The sequence below is a fragment of the Rhipicephalus microplus genome, chromosome 3 (genome assembly GCF_043290135.1).
Source record: "Rhipicephalus microplus isolate Deutch F79 chromosome 3, USDA_Rmic, whole genome shotgun sequence".
Classification (NCBI taxonomy): Eukaryota; Metazoa; Arthropoda; class Arachnida; order Ixodida; family Ixodidae; genus Rhipicephalus; species Rhipicephalus microplus.
This window is the reverse complement of record NC_134702.1, coordinates 150,041,957-150,065,322: the sequence shown is the minus strand read 5'-3', so window position 1 is coordinate 150,065,322 and position 23,366 is coordinate 150,041,957. Positions and strand designations below refer to the sequence as shown.

At 45.0% G+C, this 23,366-nt stretch overlaps 1 protein-coding gene across 1 annotated transcript; it reads left to right on the top strand.

The window, feature by feature from the left end:
* Positions 1-2,425: 2,425 nt before the first annotated feature.
* Positions 2,426-22,247, top strand: LOC119186186 (monocarboxylate transporter 5). Its single transcript, XM_075888097.1, has 5 exons — positions 2,426-2,514; positions 7,113-7,340; positions 12,721-12,864; positions 13,769-14,947; positions 22,036-22,247. Exons 2-5 carry the CDS (start codon positions 7,115-7,117, stop codon positions 22,245-22,247), a joined length of 1,761 nt encoding a protein of 586 aa, XP_075744212.1. The 5' UTR covers positions 2,426-2,514; positions 7,113-7,114.
* Positions 22,248-23,366: the final 1,119 nt, after the last annotated feature.

The window sequence follows — 23,366 nt, the reverse complement described above, 5'->3', positions numbered from 1 at the left end:
CGCCAACGAAAACACCACCAATACGTCCATAGCTATCCTTGCGCTTGACTTAAAACATTTTCTAACACGAAAGCTCAGAACTTATGGGTAGAACACATGGTATACACACAAAAAATAGACTACAAGTTAGCGAGCCACAATTTGGCAACTGGCAGGCAGTATGAGTCACGGAACGCAGAGGTTACACTTACGAGGCTTACAATCGGACACACTTACAGTACACATTCATACCTTCTGTCCTGTGGTGGTGATCTGCCCATATGTGCGAGAAATATGGCTAACCGCTCACCGTGCTTCATATTTCATTACAGTCCAGTGAACTAGAGTCTATCAAAAAAAACATTACTCATTACTGCAACAAGATCATTTGCCTCTTCATCCAGCTGCGTTAAATGGTAAAGATCCGGTTTTTATACTCAATTCACTGTTGTCGTTTTAAAGACGATAGTCCTTCCTAAGGGCCTTCGACGCAAAAATTTTGGTCTGTGTGTCTGTCTGTACATTTGTCTGTTGTCAACTCTTAACTGCATCGGGTACTTGAAACGATTGGCCCCATCCGCAGTGCCCACCGATGTTGCCCAAGGTTGAGCATTCATGCTTGTGCAATCGTCAATTAAAAAGCAATTATTGCGCTTGTATAGGGCAACATAACAACACGTATATATTCTGCATGTGCGTCTTTAACTAGAAAAGGCATACATAAGTAATTTTAAGAGCCGTAGCGCTTATCACGCTGCGCTCATCATGCAACGCTTGCACGGAACGTGGAGTGTTTCCAACGCTTTGCTAAGACGAGGCGGTGGTGGCACCTACCGTCGCCTTGCTTTCTACTTCTTATCACCTCTGAGATGCGCGCGCTCACCCATCTCGGAACCAGGCGCTTTGTTTTCTAAGAAAACTGCCAGATGGCGCTCATGTCTCACGTGTGACGTCACTTGAGGCACTCGTTCGGCTCCGCTGCACGCTCGAGGCACTGAGTGCTTCCAGAATACCACTCACTGATTTTCCTGCGCAGAACATCAAATAAATATCTTGCTCACTCTCTCCACACTCAAGACTATCATCTTTCGACGACATTTGCAAAAACGTGCAGATACGTGGCCAATTTTTTAAAATGATGTTCATTGGTTTCACGTTATCTACCCGGGTTATCCGTATCATGAACTCTGAACGGAGGTCATTGCTGCGGCGGTTACATTAAATAAAGCAATGGCCTCCCTGCCGTTGGCCACAAAGGCTTTGAGTAGGCACCCATGCTATATATTGTCCACCACTTTATGATTTCATTATCGCAACCGTTCACCGCTAATTTTGAATGCACACAATTGACGTCATGCTCATAATTTTAAAACCTATATGTTGTACCCGCCTTTAGGGCAACGAATTCGAGGCCTCTATATAGGCGCCTTACATAACCATTGATCACACTGCTAATCACGCACTGGCCCTCTTCGGCAATAAATTTCGCTTACGCCAATAAACATCACGTATCATCATTAACGTAGAAAATGCTCATTAAAAGACGGAGTTTATCGGATAAGTCTGAATTGTCAAAAATTTACTGGCGAGTGTTTAAATCGATTTTTCAGAGTTTCTCCGAAAAGACAGCCCGCAAACTAAGACACCAGATGTGGAAAATTTTTTACATATTGTCAAAGACAGGGTGACTTGGCCAACAGAACAGCACAAACTGAGCATGAGTCAATTATATACCGCTTCACGATTTATATTTCCTTTTTCTCGGTTATTTAAAGCCGTCTTCGACTTATTCCTTATTACCGACAGCTCCACATTCATACCATGGGTTTACTGTTGCGCGTCCTTGAGAACCCCTGGAAGATGAGATATGAGAGCACGCTCATTTTATTGCAGGACGTTTATCCGTTTTAAAGGCGCTCTTTGGCCATCAAATGGCGCTTGCGCCAAAAAACACCATATATCATCATCATTATCCGTTTTAAAGCCTTGAGGACCCAATGTGCTTAGGGCACAACTCACTGAACGATTGAAACGCGACTCGAAGAGGCCATGCAGGTGCACTGTGCGCCAGCTTGAAATATAGGCTCAGACACGTGCTTGTTGCAAGGCAAAGCGGCCGAAGGAGAATTGTGCAAGCGCATATTACATATATTTCGAAAACACGATCAAGTTTTCCGTCTATTGCAGTTCATGACTGCCGCGCCACTTAAACCTTCGCTGTGGCACTTACACTTAGCAAGTGGCGGTTTCGTTTTCCCTCTCCGAGACGGTGTCCAGCGTTTGCGGATATCATTGAAAGCAAAAGTATTTGCTTTGTGGCTGTCGTCGGTGCTGGCGATATGCCATGTGGCTGCATCTAGATGGGTTTTCTGTAGACATACGCGAGGAACAATCTGGACGTCGCGCGAGAAAAATCCAGTCATCTAGTTGCCGGAGCAGCTATAAGAAGAGAACTTCGGCATCGATTCAATCCTCAGCGACCACGTTTGCTTGTCTGCCGGAGGAAAGATTCCAAGAGCATTAATCTTCGTCATTGTAAGTTATTCACTCCAATCATTTCAAGCTGCCTAAACTGGTTGGAACTGGATTATGATGGTTGCTGAAGTTACATTTTGCACACTTCGGATAGGCCGCACGCCCTTCAGACTCAGCCTAATTAGTAAAGAAGCATAGTAAACGCGTGAGGGTTTCCAAGGACTGTTAAAACAGAAAGATACGTTTATCGCACGTTCTTGTATTGAAAAGTAAAACGAAATTGCCAACGAAGCAAACTGCACATGCGTATTCCCACCACGATGGCTATTGGAAATGATCAACTTACACTCTTGCAAAACATTCTTAGATATTTTCCATCATATTCACTTTGTAATCGAAGTTCATTATTACCTAGTTTTTAGTGTTTGTTAGAACCCTTCGTAGCTGAAAAGCTCAGTAGTAGTAGCTTTTGCGTAAGAAAACTTGGATTTACATACAATTTTAAAGCTAATCAATTTTTCAAGTGGTCATCATAGTAAGGGCCTGATTAACATCGACCGGAGCTTTGTGTGATTGTGGTTTGACTATGTTGTCGCAGCTCATTGGTCTATACCGTGCTTTATATATAATAACTTAATGTCCCGATAACATAAAAAAAGAAAGAAAAAAGGTGCGAAATAAAAATACCTGCCAATAGCATCGAGCAATGTACCTATAGGCACAGTATAAATTCATTTTTACACCAGACGTTATGCACATTTGCGTACACCAGACGTTATGCACATATCATCGGTCGCAGTGACACCGGTCCTAATTGTGAACACTGTGATGTGCCAGAAACACTTGAGCACATATTTTGTGTCTGCCCACCATACGCGCGTGAACGACAAACACTGATTTCTTCTACTGAACTATATTGCAGTAGGTCATTAGCTGATGAGACCATGTTGGGCCCTTGGCCAAACACCAACAGTGCAACTGCGGTCACAAGAGCAGTTATAACCTTTTTGGAAACAACTGGACTATGTGCGCGGCTATGAAATGTGTCTCAGCTAGAAAGAACACTACATACTCACCTCTCTATCTCACCATCGTCATCCATTAATCTTTCTTTTCCCCTTTCCCTTCCCCCAGTGTAGAGTAGCAGGCTAGAGCAAGCTATCGCTCAGGCCGACCTCTCTGCCTTTCTGTAAATAAACTTACCTCCTCCTCCCATTTTTACTGCAAACTGGTTGTCAGCTGTTCGCGTAATGTTGACACAAGGCTTGTAAAGTCGAAGGAATTCACAGAACATGCCCCAGTGACAGTACAACTCTACATTGCATGTGCCTGTACAGCTTTGCATTCGCCGGTCATAAAAAGACACTGCCGTGTTTGAATCCAACACTGTTTCAGAGACCATCACACGAGGATGTGCATTGGACGTGAAGTGCACGTCCTTGTGCATAACACAAGCACGCGCAGCTCTTGGTTACAAAAAAAGATCGTTCAAGTGAAGCAGGTGAACTAGCTTCTGGCTGTTGTAGCTAGAGCAGAATGTTTACGTTTCCACGCAGACGCAAGCCTTGTGATGTGCAATTTTTTTTGAGCAAACACCATGCTCAAAAATCAACAATAATGCCGACATGCCTTCAAATTGCCTTAAAAGACTTGGGCGTAAAGGCTTTCCTTACAATATCCTCTGACGCTAAGTGTTGCTGCGTAAATCTATACCGTGCATGAGAACACGGAAAAACAGTCTCCGTTGCTCAATCCATGTAGTGCGGTAACCAAGAGCGGAAACAACGATAAAAGAAAAATACAGTGCTACGAACGTGGAAAAGCAAAAAAAGAGAGAGAGAGAGAGAGACATGATTTCTACAACGTGCTGTTGGTCGCCAAACGAGTGCTCATAGTAGAAGGTACATTAAGAAAGTGCTTTATGCCGAGATCTTTTACGGCTCTATGACGTATTTCCATGATGGATCGATATGATGACGCAAAATATTTATTAGCAGATTGCACAAAAAAAGCGAGAACAAGAAGCTGCGCAGCGAGGCATCGAACCAGTGACCTCGCGCTTCTCAGCGCGCAACGCTAACGACTATGCCAATAAACAATTCTTTTCCTTTCTATCATAGTATTTATTGAAGTATTTGCGTAATAAAGACAAAAATAGAGCAAACAAAAGTACAATCACATAGCGACAATAAGTGCTCAAGCGTTAGTAAAAAAACCTCATTGGCCAACACTGCTTGAGTTCTTCACATCGAGAGTTGTTCACACTTCTTCTACATGTTAACGTTGAGCCATTTGCCAAATAGCCTAGCTCTGAGGCCTATCACTGGCGATGATCAGAGCTCGGCAATTTGAGCGCGTTTCCGTCAAGAGAAGTGAGATAGCACGACGGGTGCGCGTACGGCGCGCTCGCTCAAGAGGTCATAGTGCTGCGGGATTAGGACGCTTTGTACCTATTGTGCTTCCACGGCTGGTTTGATTTGAAGTTACACTAGATGAAGAGAGCACAAACGTCATTTCGCTCACTACCACAGCCGTGTTCACAAAAGGAGCGCGCTGCTCATACACGAAGAAGAATGGGCACCGCTGCTGGCACTCGTCCTGTGTATACCTGAGCGTTCATACCACGCGCCTTTCTGTTTGGGCAGCGTGCTTTAACTGTCGAGATGTAACAATTGTGTCTCCGTGCTCGTCCTGTGTACGCTCATTTCGTGTGTGCTTTATGCTTGAGGTGTGTGCTGCAAGTATCGAGCGGCTTGATGTTCTTCGCGTGGCATTGCAATTTGTTACTGCAGCTTTCGTTCTCTCGCCCTCTAGGCGAAGTGATGCGCAATGAATGCTCAACTATTCTTCGGCATAGACAAGTTTCACTTTCGTTTTATACTGAATTCTAAAAAGAGGTATCCACTAAGTTTTCTTATTGCACTGGTCTGCCAGGGTAAATCTTAATGGTGCTAATCCGCTCGCCACAAATTTGTGAGATATAAAAAAACTACACTCTTTCCTGCGCAGTTTTCCCGCAGGCGGCATTCATTTATGAGGAATTTCATTCTCGCTCTGATTACCTGCGTGCTACAAAGCTGCTATTCGAGACACTTCAGATACACGCCGTGGGTTGTGATTTCAGAGCGTAAATGTATTAGGTGGTATGTTCAAAGCTGATAGAATGATTATTCAGTATACTGTTCGAGACAACACGATGCTTCATCTTGAATTAGAAAAGCATATGTTTAAAGCGATGCTGATCGAGTGTCATCCCATGCATGACGATATTTTTATAACGGTTTGTTTAATACATTTGGGCCAAGAATCGTCTACATAAGCTGCTGATTATTAGACAACCGGCAAGCGTAACTGGTGAAACAACTCATGATTCTTCGGGTGTGGTTTCAGACTCCTGTGACGCGCGGACCCCCGCCAATACGACTGTTACGATAAGCTGCACGTGTTGGCGTGTTAGTGCTGTTACCATAGTATAGCACCACTGCGGTGCTATACTGTGGTCTAGTGGCTAAGATACTGGGCTGCTGACCAGCTGCTCAATAGATTGAATTCCGGCCAAGGCGGCAATGCGGTAGGCTCGTGTGCTCAGACTTGTGCGCACGGTAACGAACCTGAAGTGGTAGAAAATACCGTATTCCTTGCCTATGGCCTCTTTCTTATTTATACATAGTCATTTTTGGACGTTAAACGTCACATACCAATTACCACTGTATATTATTACGCTGCTGAAGGTGGGTACGACATTGTTAACAGGAGTCTATGGCATTTCCGTCTTCCAGTGGGTGCTGTCGAGACCATGTGAATGTGATCATGCGGCAGTGAGGCTAGAGCTTCCCGTTCCGACGTGGGAGTGGCCCGTGACGTTCCCCTAAAGAAGCAGTGTTTCTCAGGATCCAAAAAAGTTTTTTGTCTGTCTGTCTATCCTCAAGTGACAGTGTTCTTTTATATAGAACGCTCCTTCAAATGGGGGCTTATGTGAGGAGGTGACGCCTAATAGAAGACAACGAAGTGGCGGTGAAAACGCGCAAGCACGCGCCCCGAATTAAGAATGATTTGCCCGTCTTGAATGTACCTCACTGCCCGTGCCCACGTGCTGTGAGCTAAGGCGTAAAACATATGCCAACGTTGAATACGTAGGTGTAGCCAGACGCTGGTGCGGAAAAGATGCGTTTGCCTAGTTCTACGTTAACGTTTCAATCATTGATTGATTGACATGTGGGGTTTAACACCCCAAAACTACAATATCATTATCCTGAAAAAAGAATTCGTGAAATTTACCCGGCCTGATATTAACGCACCCACAAACGTTCCATCTGTTTTTAGGGAACGAGAAAATGCGTTTATTTGGCGAGTAATTACGATGGTAGGAGCATTTGAGTAAGGCCTTCCTAGTGTAATATTATATTTTTCGCAGTAAAAACCTGGGGTGCTCTTTTTGCTTTTCTTTTTCTATTCTAACTTGATTGAAGTGTGGGGTTTAACGTCTCCAAACCACTATATGATTTTGAGAGATGCCGTAGTAGAGGGCTCCGGAAATTTCGACCACATGGGGTTTCTTAACGTGCACCCAAATCTGAGCACACAGCCCTACAACATTTTCGCCTCCACTGGAAATGCAGCCGCCACAGCCGGGATTCTCTTTTATTTTTTGCACGCAGGTATGAACCACGGCGCTGCCATGGCAAAGGAGCTGGAAGACCGTCGCGACATCGTTGTGGACCGCTGCTGGAGTCTGGCGCCCCTGTCGGCGATGTCGGCCCTGCTGGCCATGCTGATATCAAAGAACAGTGCGCTCTTCTACGTGGCCTTCATTGACGAATTTGGCGTGAGCCACCAGAGCGCCAGCTGGCCCCTCACACTAAATGTAGTGATGGCGCACGTGGCAGGTACGCCTTGAATGATCGTAAAGTGACGCTGATAGGATGTTTGCGCTCCTACGTGTCTTCTGCGTTCATGTGTAGTTTGTGCGCAACTATCTTTTTTTTAGGTGATAGCATGTAGGAAGGAAAGGGAGATCAAGGGCTCATTTTAGTTTGTGATACACAATAATAATGACAACTAACAATGAGAGCTAGCTAACAAGGAAAGTATAAGGAATGTTGTTTGAGGTAATTGTAGTGTATCGTGAAGAAAGAAAAGCGGACGGAACGATAACTCGCTGCTGGCAGGATCCAAACCTGTGATCATCGAATAAACCTGCCACCTTCCAATGCTCGACCAGCTGAGCTACAGCGGTTGTAATCTCGCTGTCCACTTTGCGAAAAATATATGTGCATTTAAACCTAAGAGTGTTCGCCAGCACCGCTATAGTAGCCATTACAGCAAGTGTAGAACACTCGCTGATAGGATTTAGTTTTACCAGCTGCTGTGAAAGCTTATATCTTATGCAAGAAAAGGTACATCTGATTCTTCACCGTGGCGGCCGTATCCTCGATCGCTGCTAAATTCAAAAGCAGCCTCTCACCGAGACTTATTATGCTTATTAAAAAACAAAAGTCGCTCGAAATTCACTCGTAGTATGAATACTGCATGTGAAGCATCGATTAAGTGCACTGATAAACTTCGACCGACCAATCGACTGACTGACTGATTAATACGATAACTAACTAAACTCACGCTAAGCATTGCGCGGAAGAATTGCAACGTGGCACATGTTTCTAACGCTGGAATTTAAAGTTGTTCGATCGACAATCACTGCCGCCTAATTGCGAGGACTGGTTACTGAGGTGACGATGGGGATGCAGCCTGAAGACGTAATATTCTGTCTTAGTTTTCAGTGCAGTGAAAGGAAAGAAGAAGTAAACACTTAGAGAAGACCTCAAATCTTTTGTTGGCAATAGCGCATCACATACATAGTTACCATGATTTATAGGTAAGAATAACAAGTGCCACATATGGGTTTTTACGTGTCATTTTGGTCTGAGCTTTTTTAATTCTTTTTCTTCTGAAAGCATGACTTTTGCATGACGAGTGTTTCTGACAGAAAGGGCCTATGCATTGGGAACCATCGTTTGTTAAAAAAATACAAAAACGAGCCTTGAACTTCGTTAATGCTCAAATTCGGATGAAGAATTGCTTATAAGATGAAAGTGGCAATATTCGTACAACTTGTATTTAGGCCTCAGTCATACTATCGAATCGAAATGCACTCTGGAACGCAGTCGGACTGGGGCACAGTTACGAGTTGTGCTAAATATAAGCGTCATTGTGCTTCTTGTTTTTCGCCAAGTCGCTTGCATAATATTACAGTCAGTTGTCGCGTTTTTGGAGGCTTAGTTCCATTTGCCCGCCAATTATAGTTAGTTAAGCAATAAACCATCACGTTAACCAAGAGTGCGTTTCGTGACTTTGCTTCCCCCATGACTTCATGACAACAGTCATGAAGTCATGGGGGAAGCAAAAAGTAAGTTTACTCATGCAATGAGGTGAACGTGCGTTCATCTAGCCTGGACACATTGCTAAAAGAAAATAAGCGTTCAGGTTCATATTACTGTGTATTTTTGCTGTACGAAATAATAAAAGGCGTTGTTCTAACTCCTAGTTTCAGAACTTTTTCCAATTAAAAATAGTTCATTGCCAGGATCGCGAAAAAAAAGTTACAATTCCGGTTCTTTAGTGATCATTATTTGCTTGTTATCTTGGTCGCATCTGGCATCTCTGCAATAGAGTGCGAGGTCCAGGCTGCGTTGTGTAACAAGAGAGAAGAAAGATGAATGAGCGATATAGAGGAAACTCGGCAAGCACGGCCGGTGGCGCGTCCGGAATTGCCCTGACCTTGGCAATGAGCCGCTTCGCTCAAAACACGGCAATCGAGAATCGGCCGGCGTGTATGATGGTCAGCAATCTGGGACAGGGCTTACTCCACAGCCGCGTGGCCGCTTTCGCAACGCGATTGTTGTGTCGCGCCTTTTATAGATGGGGCGAGGGTAATGACTGCCATGAGCCGTTTACAACCTACGTAAAGTCAAGGTGTTGGAGTATATCTCGAGGCTGCCCGCGTTGCTCTGCCTGTCAGCGCGCTTTTCATTCAAGGATTCGGCGCTGCGTGTTGTAAAGCGCTTACGACGAAAGAAGTCACGTTAAAAAATAAAAAAAGGAATCGTTTATATATGTAAGACTACAGATAAACCTCCGGAGGCATTTAAGAAAGCTTTGAGCACTGATGCCTCGTTTCTATGCTCCATTTCACACATCAAATGTAAAGCTGTGGAAGCTATAGCGACTTATGCGGTATATAGTAATGATTGATTGATATCTGGGATTTAACGTCCCAAAACCACCTTATGATAATAAGAGACGCTGTAGTGGAGGGCTCCATAACTTCCGACAACCTGGGTTTCTTTAACGTGCACCCAAATCTGAGCACACGGGCCTACAACATTTCCGCCTCCATCGAAAATGCAGCCGCCGCAGCCGGGATTTGATCCCGTGACCTGCGGGTCAGCAGCCGAGTACCTTAGCCACTAGACCACCACGGCGGGGCTGCGGTATATAGTAAAATATAGAGAACTTTATTATGCGGCCACGCCAAGAAATATTTCAATAATCCTCCCATCCGGAAATGTGACCTGTTTGTTATCGTTTTAATGAAGGAGCTTTTTATTCTCTGAGAAGCTTTGTTAGTTAAACAAAATCATCATCATAAGCCTGCACGTGCTTTTTATTTATGTTTTCTGTAATTTCAGGACATGTCTGCCTACTTTTTTTTTGCTTGCGTAGGATTTTACAGCTTTGGCTTATGAGAGAACAAGTAGAGAGAAAAATAAAGTATGTAATAACAATAAAAAAATTGTTGAGGTTTAACGTTCCAAAACCAGGATATGAATATGAGAGAGGTTGTGTGAATGGCTCCGAAAATTTGGACCACCTGGTGTCGTTTACGTTCGCTTAGAGGGGAACTCTGGCGTTTTTTTTGGTGATATTAAACGATGCTAATAAAACTTCGAACATGTGTTCATGTTGGTACCGTGGGGATAAGGGCCAAAATTTACAACCATAACTCATTCAGTTTTTCAGAAAACTAATTCTAAAATTTGTAGCCGATTCTGGAATCGCACTTGTAAACACGGGCCACCCTGTGTATATGACATCAGGGCCTACCCTTTTTTTCGAAAACCCCGCCTTTCGCAGCAGACGGATGCAGCGCACGATTTCTTCTAGGAGGTTCCGACAAGCGGCACAGCTTCATTCCACGTCGGATGACATCACCAACTTGCTTCTCGCGCATCAGAAGATCGAGGCACGGGAGCTTTGTTTACACCCTGGCCTACCGTGGCGGGGTGTAGCGGATCTCGTGACGTCATTGGATACCCACCATGGATGACAGAGCCGCTCCCTGTTTTGGTTTCTGCCTTGACTCGTCGTTTTTTGCTTAATGAAAATTGTTTACGAGTGCCTGAGCAAACTGAACTTCCCTAGCTTTTTCAGGACTGTCAATACTATTAGAAAACAGCATTATCTTAGTATTGTTGAAAATGCACCGGAGTTCCTTTTTAAAGCTGATGACGAATCACACTAGAAGATTGATTTGTGGGGTTCAACGCCCAAAACAACCATACGATTATGAGAGACGCCGTAGTGGAGGGCTTCGGAAATTTTGACCACCTGAGGTTCTTTAACGTGCACCTAAATCTGAGTACACGGGCCTACAACATTTCCACCTCCATCGGAAATGCAGCCGCCACAGGCGGGATTTGATCCCGCGACCTGCGGGTCAGCAGCCGAGTACCTTAGTCACTAGACCACCGTGGCGGGACAATCACACTGGAAGATCCACAGCGGTTGTGAAAATATAAACGAAAATGGTTTTTGTACTTTAGAAGTAAAGATAGTCTGTTTCTCACACAGTTGGCAATACACTATTTCAAATCGTTTAGTGTGTTTGTATTGTGGCCTCCGCGATCAGTTCGGGTAGCGTGCAGGCGGACCCAATCGCAGAGGGCCCGTTTAGGGTCTGTCCACGTGCTACCCGCATAGTCGCAACTCACGGGCCGGGACCCGTGCCACACCTAATGGAGGGTCAAAGAGCGTCTCCGATTCACTTATTTTGGTCCCCGCCTGGTTGAGGCAGGCGTCCCGGCGCGTGCGTTGCGGCTGTGCGGGCAGCGCGTGGAAAGGCCCTTACAACGACGAAATCGAAGCGCAACGCGTGCACATGGCTAAGCAACTTCTCGCATAGCTTCTGAAGCGTTGCACAATATATATGAAACGGTGTCTAGCTGATTTACAGAACTGTCGCTTGCCCCGCAGCGGTATTGTATAGTGGCTAAAATTATTCTCTGCTGACCCGCAGGTCACGGGATCGAATCTTGGCGGCAGCGGGTGCATTTTTAAAGAAAGCGGAAATGCTGTAGGCCGCGTGCTCACATTTGGGTGCACGTTAAAGAACTCCAGGTGGTCTACATTTCCGGAGCCCTCTAATATGGCGTTTCTTATAATCGTATGGTGGTTTGGCGACGTTAGACCCCACATATCAATCGACCATTCAATCAGAACTGTCGCTCGCTTGCGAGTCAATATAACTATGTCATAAGGCATGCAAATTTGAGGAAATAGGGAATAAATTCGAAGGCCTGTGGTTCTTCAAGGAACAGCCAAGTCTAATGGGAAAGGCGTTTCCATATTTCCCGGAAGCCGGCGCCATCATTCACAGGCAGCGTACTTCCGTAGTCGCTTGCCCAGCACAACGGCTAGCATACATTCTATCAATGGTAGAGAAACAATAACGTGCTTCACAATGACACTATCCGAATTGGTTAATGTCGTCCATACGTAAAGCATTGAGATGCAGTAGTAGGCATTTCGCCATGAAGATCAATAAGCAGTCTTGAATCATCCAATGTTTGTCATATGTGCGCAGGGAAGTTACTTCTGGTGATAAAAGTAACGGAAGATTAAGTATTTGGTTTTGAATGTACAAATCATCGATTGTTCTTTCTCTACATCGCCAACAACTTCGCGACAGTTCAGTGCACCTTAGGAACATGTCTTCCAAGAATCGAATGCGTGTTGTGTCGCTGGTAAATGTTCTGAATAACGCAAGTAAATAGACTATGAACTATGCGAGGAAAATTTTCGAGTAACTTGTCGGTAACGTGAGCTCAAAAGATTAAGAAAAAACATGTGATCAAGTGATCAGCCCAAAGCAAAAGTCACTCATAGCGTCCTGCATTTATTTATATTTTTTTCTTCTTGCACAACTAGAAACGTTACTTACCATGTCGCACGAACAAGTCTACACTGACACGTCGGTGATTTTTGTTGCAGGTTTGCTAGTCACGGTGTTGCAAGAGAGATTCACCATCTACCAAATCGCAATAACCGGAAGTCTGCTGAACTTCAGCGCGCTAGTGGCTTCAGCCTTCGTGCCCGACATTACTTGGATGTGTGTTACGTTGGGCTTCTTAAGCGGTGAGCATGACGCTTGTAGATGTCCCCAGTAGATAATTTTGGGTACCACATAAATAGATCTGATTCTTGAGCGCTAGCTTTTCGGCACCCTGCAGAAACTTCCCATGCAGATTTCGTATAGGCTTGTCAGCGTTGCAGATGAGCGAGGCGTAGAGGTGAAAGAGACGTGTGTTATTCATTCAGTAGTATTACCAATACGAAGGAAAGAAGTTGTATGGCATATTATTCGCTGTCGAAAAGACCCTGCAGGAAGTTTGCACTGATGTGCTAGGCAGTAAAGTAGAAGCAAAGGCAAACTTGGAATGTGCTGAGGTTGTTAAGTTGGAAATTGTCTTTCTCGTTTAGAATAAAAAAAATCGTCGTTTAACCTTGCTGTATTTCTGATCAACAAAGCGTTCAGCAAAATATACATAAGACACATTTCAACTTGGACCACTGCATTGCGAAAATGAAGCCACAATATGAGTCAAAATGCTGCCTTTCCCTGCTTTGTTGGAATGTTGTGGCAAGGTTTGTGCTTCATTCACTCCCCAAGTAATTTTGTCATTTAATATAGAAACTTACACAATATACTATGCGAATATATCATTTGCGAAAAAATCCGCGCTTTTACTAGAAAACGCTAGATTTGCAGCATATTATATGTAAAGCCGGGAACAAAAGTACATAGAGAATCGGGGTGTGTGGCAAAAATGCAGTCGGCCTTTTCTTGCGGGTATTATTCAGCACAAATTCGCCAGAGCAGTGCCGCAGACAGCTCAATGCTTTCAAGCTGATGAGCCGCAGACAACCTATACGGCCATTTCACCTCGCAGCCCACAATACGTTTACTTTTGCTCGTGGGTGTATGTAAAGACAACCTCTACACTGTTGGCATGCATATTCTCTATTTGGCTTGTTGCAGGTTTATCTGTCGGCATGATCATGCTCTGCTTGTCAATATATAACATGCTGTACTTCGACAAGTACCGGGCCACCGCCAGTGGTTTCAAGTACACCGGCATGACGTTGGCGCCACTCGCCTTCCCTCTGCTTCTCTCGGCGCTGCTCAGAGAGTACGGCCTCCACGGCGGCTTGCTGTTGCTCTCGGCAATCACTGTTAACACCCTGCCCGTCGCCATGCTCATGAACAAGCCGCGGCCTCTAAACATACGCTGCGGTTGGCGAAGCGTTGACCCTGCTGATAAAAACACGAATAGCTGTGGTATAGACAGCCATCGTGGAGTAGATGCAAATGGCGTACCAAAGGCCGTTCATTCGGGAATTATAACAAATGGTGGCGATGTGTTCTGGAAAGACTTTCGTGGACACCAGAGCAACTCATCCAATGCCACCGTGTTGCGTACTAAGAATAACAACGCTTCTGACTCTACGTGTGGGACAGGCTACAAGCTGAACACCGTGACGGACGTTGTTCGAGAGAAGGACGAGGTGTGCCACCGAAATGGGACCACTCACTTTCCGACTGATAAGGGCTGTGCAAGGGTTAATGGTGCGAACTTCCCGCCCTCAAAAGGACCCGCCAAGAAAACGTGCCGAGGATGCTGCAAGTCATCTCGCGCGGAACACGACGAAAATTGCCTCGCGCGAACGAAGACACCAAACAGCGTCTGGAGCAGCATCTTGGTGCTCCTCAAGAACCCAGTCCTTTACATTCTCGTAGGCACATTCACAATCGGCGAGTACACTACAATCACTTTCGAGACGACAGTATTGGACTATGCGGCAGACAGAGGCGCCGCAAGGCGTCAAGCAGAACCCATGGTCATGTACGTGGCTACGGCTGAAATGCTGGGACGGCTAGTGATACCGTTCTTCTGGGATCGTGCGCGGCTCAGCCGCTACCTCCTGGTGGCGATGTGCCTGCTGGCTGAAGCTATCTGCCTGATCGCTATGCCACACGCCACCTCTTTTCCGCAGGTAGTGGCGACTGCCGTCGTTACGGGCATTCCGGCGGGTTGTATAGTGGCCTTGAAATCCGTGGTGCTAAGTGATCACTTCGGTGTGGAGAAGTTATCGGTGTGTTGGGGCATCGCCGGTGTCGCCTTGCTGCCTGTCGCCTTCGGTGGGCCTCTTCTCATAGGTAAGCGGCAATATATATAGTAATTCTTTCAGTGCGTCAGCTTGTGGTAACAACCTCCCCCTTGTGCGATCATATTCATGTAGTTCAATACAAAATATGCGGCATGGAGGTCATTTTGCAGGTTTATTTTATTGCATGGTGCATATTTACACATATTTATCAGCCCGCCAGCCCTTGGTATGCTACAGAAAGCATGACCGTAGACAGCAATTTTTTAACGGGGGGAGGTGCACTTTTCAAGACATGGTCGTTTTTCGCTCTGTATGCCTTGGAAAAAATATTTAGCGGGAGTGGGGCGAGATTGGACGTGTGTGCCGTCCCCTCGCTACGTTAGTTACTTGAAGCGATAGCCTGATGGAAATCACAGAAATACGCACGCAGTTTTTTTTTAAATAGACCATTCATGACTCCTCTGCATTTTTTTCGCAATATTTATCGATCACTCTGTGGGGAAGAAATTGCTTTTAAGTTATTACAGCTACTTTATATTTCAAATTTATCAAAAATTGTAATCGGAAATATCATATCAACCGGAGCCAACAACCAGGTTTAGGGCTTATGTCTTATCCAACCCATTTTCTTTGTAATCTAACTCAGTAGTTTCTTGATAAGCGTGTTTTTGCAGTATGCTTCACCATTTTGGGATTAATCGGGCATAGCCCCGCCGTGGTGGTTTAGTGGCTAAGGTACTCGCCTGCTGACCCACCGGTCGCGAGATTGAATCATGGCTTCGGCGGCTGCATTTTCGAGGCAAAAATGCTGTGGGCCCATGTGTTCAGATTTGGGTGCACGTTAAAGAACCCTAGGGGGCCGAACCCCAGGGGGCCGAACCCCAGGGTGTCAAAATTTCCGGAGCCCTACACTACGGCGTCTTTCATAATCATATGGTGGTTTTGGGACGTTAAACATCTCGTATGAATCGATCAACAAAATAAATATCAAGGAATAACTGGGCGTATGCCAACACGGCAATGCCCTATATGTCACGTTGAACTTGTTGGTTACGTTTAGTGGCGCTTTACTGTTCGTAGTTTGCCGTAGTGTATTTATTGGCTTTTCAAGCCTTCTCTCGCAATCATACCAGCTTGCTTCTTTTGTGAACAAAGTTCGCTTAAGAAAACATTGCAGCGTGCCCTTAAGTTTCGCGTTTTTTAAGCCTCCTGAACCAAAAAACCTGAACCAGCGTTGTTTTGTATATACACTAAAAAGTTTATCCAGAATTGTCATAATGCTATATGCATATTGCCATTTTCTGGGATGGTGCACGTGTGTGCCTGACGAAGAGGACGAAGGGCTCTCTGAACTCGGTCGCTGGTCACAATGATTTCGAACAAACTTTGTTATAAAGCCAAACCGACGTTAAAGCTTCTGTCTTCGGCATACCAGATATAAATTGTACGCTTAACTCTCCCCACTGGTCAGGTTTTGTCACTAGTAAATGCTTACTTTCCTTCAGGTGTACATAGCACTCGGCCATTAGATACTCTAATATCTACGTGTGGAGAAAATATTTAAGTAGTAAGTGACTTCAACCATCATCATATTACATGGAGAGTAAGAACGTAAAGAGTGGCAGCCGGTCATAGTATTAGGCCTGGTATAGTCATTTTTCATGTTTGAATTCGGGAAGCCGAACATATGGGGGCAGTCATACTTCTTCAGCGGTGGATTTAAGTTTTACAAGCTCCAACATTGATGCTTTCGTCTTGGTCAGTCGTTTATAACGAAACATATAGCGACCACTCACCGATTTCTGTAAAAATAGAAACATTGATAGCCGTATCGATTTCTAACGCTTCTACGCACGTAAAAAACTCGAAATTTAAAGATTTTTTTCTTTTTTTCTTGGCTACTTTATCGCATAAAAGCACGAAGTCGAAGGCTCTGAGCATTTGTTCTGTGTTAAAGAATTTCCACGAGAAATCTGAATTTGTGGTGTCGTCAGTTACTCCGAATGGAAATGTTCTCCGATGGAGTGAAATATCGAGGCACTCTATACACAGGAAGGCAGCATAAAAAAGCTATCGTACAATCAGTGCCTTCAAAGTGGGACGGATTACCAGTTCTGTGCTGGTAATTTTAAACCTACAGTTGCAAATTTCGTCTGATATGTGTGGTTTAAGCGTAGATGCAGCTGTAGGCTATCTTGAAGCTTTTCTAATTGATGCTGCAACAAAGTGTATTTCACAAAAGTTACTGTGCGCAAAATGACGCGTCCCTTGCTGGAATAGTGACTGTCAAAAGGGACGCGAAAAGAAAAAAATAAAACATGGAGTTTGCTTGAGAACCCACCGACAGCCGAAGGGTACCTTTGTGGTTTCAAAAACATCAAGTCTCATGGAAGAAGTGTGTGTGGATAAGCTAGAAGGGATAGCTGGCAGAAATGTTCATCCAGCATTAATTCTTATACAGATAGGGCGAGAGCCTGGAACATGGTTGGCAAGACCGCAGGACGAATAGCACACTCTCTTCCTCTGGTTAACATACAACGCGACAGATTGAAAGATGAGGAGAACGCTCCCTGGGCGCTCTTCTAGCAGGTCTCCAGCTCGTCAAACTACACTGAAGTGTTTCAACGCCATGTAACCAGAACAAACAAAAACAGCCAATAGAGCGCTAATCCTCGGCACACGAGACATACATTAAATGTTTCTTTTTCGCGAAACTATAGGTTGTTGTTATCTGCTGAAATGAACCTGCCCCAGGCCCTGACCGTGCAACGTATGAAATGCCCCGAAGCCCTGCCCATTGGAAACCAAGAAGCCTTCCTCTCCCTGTATAACGCGTAATGGTATTCCGACCAGCTCCCGCCGAGTAGAAAGCCGTCGTTATCTTCATTTTAAAACAAGGCAAAGACCCGTCCCCAGTTTCAAGCTACCTGTCAATAGCCGTGAACTAGCTGTCTATGTAAGGTCTTTGAGAAAATGTTGAACAGGCGACTGATGCACTTCCCTGAGGCTAATGACTTACTTGACTCATACCAGTGCGGGTTTCGAGAGGTAAGTCCACCATTTACCACCTTGTTCTTGTTTATAGGCGTAAATTCACGATGCCTTTGTTGGAAAAGAAGGTTTTATTTCTGTGTTCTTTGATATAAAGAAGGCCTATGGCCTACATGCTCTTTGACATATTGCGAGAGCTGTCACATTTAGTTTGGCGGCGTAGAATCCTGACAATCATCGCAAGTTATTTGTCCAACCAGACATCCTGTGTTCGACTGGGCACAGTCTTATTCCGGATATTTGTCTGAGAAACAGGAGTGCCTCAAAAAGGCTTATTGATTTGTAGACTTTTCATAGCCGAAATAAGCTCCCTGCGCCTGTCAATCCCACGCAATATGTTTTAGTGCACATATGGCGATGATCTACAGGCCGGTTTTAAATCGTGTAGCCTCTCTCTATATGAATGTAAGAATAAATTAGGTTTGAGCAAGGTGAATTTTTCAGTGGGCAGATGAGAATGATTTCAAACTTAACGCGCTAAATAGGACTTGTGTCTTGCTCTGCCGAAGAGAGGCCTTCATCCCGATCACGAGATTGATCTGCATTGTCAACGTATGTTTGTAAAGTATGAGCTAGTGTATGGCCTAATATTAGATACAAAACTAACCTTCGCACCATAGATCAAGTATTGAAAGAACACGTTGCCTAAAATACTAAATATTCTGAAAGATGTCCAAGCACTACGCAGGGGGACAAGAAATGCCTGCTGAATTTGTACGCCTGCTGAAATGCCTGCTAAATTTGTAAGCGCATGCCTGGTAGGCAAGCGCTTAGATGACGCACTTATATTATGGATTACATCATCCCTCTTAAAAAGCTAGACCTTATGCACATTTCAGGCATTCGCCTTTCCACGAGAGCCCCGTAGAAGGCCTGTACGCACAAACTAATGAATGATCGCTACACCTCCAGAGATGTTACATGTATAATGAAGAAGAAAGAGAGTGATACCACAGGCTAAACTATCATCACCACGAAAAGGCATGACATCAGTGATCGAGCACATTTTTAGCCCACGGTATCACTGTCTTTCTTCTTCATTTAATTACCCCCGGCGAGAGGTCCAGGAATCGATACCCGGTGCCTCCATCAAAAGTAAAGGGTTCTTTGAACGAGCCGAGCAAGTGGATGGTAGCTCGAAAAAGAACGCAGATGAACCAATATGAGGTGCTCGATCGCTGATCTTGTGCCTCCTTCTCAAGGTGATGATAGGTTTGCTCATAGTATGACTTTCTTCGAGATTATACATGTCTTTTGTGTACCATCTCATGCTAAATGCAGAAAGAAACATTCCAGTCATTTCACAATAAATTATTTCCCAATATGCCTCGTTCAACAACTATCCTTTGTTGAAACAGCCCTGCTCACTCCGTGTGAGGAGCCTCGCTGAGGAAAGATGCGTATCACCACTAGAACAGCGTTTGATGGCCCGTGCATCATATCCGTCACCGTGGCAGTGGTGGTTATAGACTGTGACGTATCGCTCGAGGAAGTAACTAAACAGTCATCTACTTCACATATTTACATGCGTTTTCTCGTACTTCAGCGTAAGTACGCTTGTTCAGAATTTTCGACGGATGCGTCAAAGTCTTATACGGGGGTGTCGAATGCAGCTGCTCGCCCATCGTTTTGAAATTATTCAATTTTTCACGTCCAAACAAGCATTTTCACCGCAAAAGCCTATGCGATATCTGTGGCTGTGAAGCATAATGAGAAATTGCAACTATAACGGGCTGTTATATGCACAAAATCGCTGAGCGTCGTAACCGCTTTGAAACTTCTGACAAAAACGTAAAAATTATGCCCTTGTAACACCCTTTTATGCATGATCTGCAACCTTTAACGACATTCTGTCTAGTGTAATGGGTGCTAGGGCAACGCGAGATTCTTGAAACGTAGTGGCAGACCAGCTAGCTGCATCCGCGCACGATAACTCTGCCACCAATATATTTATGGCTGTCCCTGCAGTTGACACGAAGTGTTTCCTTCGACGTGAGCTCGGGACATGTAGGCAGCACCTATTGGCCAACAGTATCCACATCACGCTTCATACAACTAACACTTACCAGGCTACAATTACGACATACACGCTAAACACATTCATCTGTCTGGTGGTGGTCCATCATTACATGTGGAGAACCACTTACGGTTCTCCTCATCCTCATCTAGTGCAACGAATTAGATGCCTTAACAAAAAAAAAAAAACGTCTTATTGCCCTACCGGCAGCAGCTTCTACTACAGTCTGTTATGCTTATCGGTAGGGACGCGCTTTTTAATCCTCAATCACTGTACATGTTTTTCAAAGATCGACATAGTTTCACCCCATATTCCGAGTTGATACGTAGCTCGCGCTTTGTATGGATGTTGCGGCTACGGCGGTCCTTGTCACTAACACAGTCATTTCCACACGTTTCGCTTCACCTTCATGATTTTGTTATTTATTACTTTTAACCCGCCCCTGGGCGCGATGTTGTAGGGCTCTTTACAGCCAGGCAATATCCGGCGCGGAGGCCGCAGAAGCTGGCCCAGGAGTCTCCCTGCACATCTCATCGTACATATCCTGTTCATCTCACATCGATCATAGACCATTGCTCTTCGCTCATCTTTGATCATGGCACTCTTTGACCACGCATGGTCCTTGCACCTTAAGAACTTACGTATCATCATCATTGCAGTAGAAATACGCTACACAGCCTAATTAGCCCACCCAGGTCCTGCATATCTGGGCGTAACAGATTGCAGGATTACCAGCCAACTATGCACGTTGCACAATATTGTATTACAAATGTCAGGGCAGTGAAAGGAAGGTTGTCTGTGCTCAATTCTACCCCCCCCCCCCGCTTTTTCCGATGCACCTACCTGCAAAAAGTTCTCCGTATGATCTCGAAGATGTGTTTATAGTCCTACAGTACGCGTTGGTGACCCATTGTAATCTAGACTTAGCGACAGCAGTACGTAAAATTGCCAATAATGCCATAAAATGAGTGAAAAAATGAATTAGTTGTGAAAGTGAAACACTTCACTGCTTCAACGGGGGGCTCTAGAGCAATACGTAAGCTTCGTTCAGCCATGTATTGAAAGCATCAAAAACGTTGGCTTTAGTCTAATGCACGACTATTGATACTCTACATTTTTTTACAGCAGAGCTGTTAGGCCCGAGGTTTGTCATGCGTTGTAAAAAATAAGTTTTCATCCTCATGCACGCGCTATTTGTCCTCTTGATCTTCTGCTGTGCCCTGAGAACAAGTGCGCCGATTTGTCCGACGTGAATTGTAACAATCGATGGGTGAGAGAGACAAAGTGCAGAGTGAGAGTGAAGGAAAGAGATACGTTTTTAGCGAAAAATTTCCAGGCAAGGCGAGATTCGAACCCGCGTACCCACGATACGAAGGCGAGCGTCTTAGCCACTCTGTTATTGAGACACGCTGGTAGATCATAGTATATTATAACGATTGGGTGCGAAACGAAATCCAACGTGAGGAGGAATGGATGATTGTAGAATGAATAGAAAAAAGAAAGGATAGAAGTAAAGTTAAGCGACACAAAGATAGAAGGCGAAACAATAGCTCGAGAGAAAGAGATGAAGAGAAAAATAAACTGACAGAAACTTAATAATAAAGAAAAGAATAGTAAGACAAAGAACCAGATGTAGAGACAAAGATGTAGAAAGACAGAGCGAACGAGAGAGAGAAATAAACGTTTATTTAGAAACAGTGTTCCGAGCGAGGCCCAGTGTTACCCTAAGGTGGGAGGGTTTCCTAGTCCAGGTACCTTCTGGCTTCGACTGCCATCTTGGCCCAAACGACGAGACGAAATAATTAAAGAATGACAGCAAGCATAGCAATCTATAGTGTAGTATAGGTGGTAAAGGGAGAAGTGAGAGGGTAAAAGCCTAGACAAGCTAGGGTCAATTAGGCGCCTACCCACTTCGCTGTGACCTCCAAAGATTATGGCAGCCTGCTTAGTTGCTTCTCCTTTCGTTTATGCTTGGCGCTTTCACCGACTGTCACTCGCTCAAGCTTTGTGACAATGCATATCTCGCTCCTGTATTAACAGGTGATTGCGTTGTCTTCTTTTGCTTACAGGTGTGTTTCGGGACACCTTGGGGTCGTACGAGAATCTCTACCGCATGTTGTCGGCTATGTGCGTCACCTGCGCCGTCGCTTTCTTCGTTTTGGACTTTGCACTCACACGTTCGCGGAGGCGACAGAAGCTGGCACAGGAGTCTCCTTGCACGTCTCAGCGGTTTCGGGCTCGGTCCTTTGACTCCGAAGTGGATGTCAGAGACATTTACTGACGACAGCACAGGTGTCACTTACGTTGTCGATGCCAAGACCGCTGAGGAGAGGCTCCCGGTACGCATTGGCTGGCACTGCCACCGTGTGAATGCCCGCATATGTGAGAATAACGCAATGTTCAGAATGTATGTGCGCGTGTTTATGCGCGCGTGTGGAACATGCAGCCACTCCGTGCACAGACCGCATTTCAACGCATGTGTTGTGATACAGGGACAGTGATTACATGCGTGTCATATATTATTGACACGCGAGTCATGCTGAAGAACGTCTGCTAAAAATGCACGGGGATGACGTTCGAGTATCCACAGAATGAAAGCGCGTATAGTATAGCAGCTCTTTGATTAGATTGTGTAATGCTGTCTCTCCGTACGAATGCGCCGCGTGGTGCAGTTGTTGGCGCGGTTCCATGCAGGTCACGCCGCGGCTGCGCGTTAACGTCATGCTCCGCTCGCAGTGCACACTGACGTCATTCCCTTCTTAGCCTGCCGCTCGCTCGCTGCGGTGTTCGAAGCCGCCGCCTCGTCCTTTTTCCCGCAACACCTGCCGCATTTGCCGCTCGCTACAACGCTGACTCGTCAGTTCACGCTCAAAAAACTTGATGCGCACCTAACGTACGCGTTAAACTTTTTTTGTACGTATCGCCTACGAGGCCTACGCAGTCCTCGCTTGAATGGTCCAGCGCTTACCACAGCACCTATGTTAGCGCCTTTAAACCCGTGTTCAGCGCTACTGCTTTGCATTCCGCCATGCTCTCTTCGAGGAGATGGTCCAATTATTTTTGCATATACTGAGATTGTACAAATTATATTACTTAGAAATGTATTGTACTGCACTGCCGAAAAACGAATACTCAGCAACTATTGTTCCAGCAAAATAAAGGTACTTCTTTGTTACCGAAAGGTGTTGTGTTCTCATTTTTGCTTTTAGTTTCTCCGTGTGATGAAAAAACGCTTTGTTATACACTTGACGGGTTTCACAACATAGCAAATCACTTCAATGACGATTAGGAGCGCAGAAGGTGCTCGGTGGATACAGTGTAGAAAGTAATGAAATGCCTTGTTATGAACCCCTTTAAATATTTAAACCGCTACCAATATTGTAAAAAGTACTTCAACCGT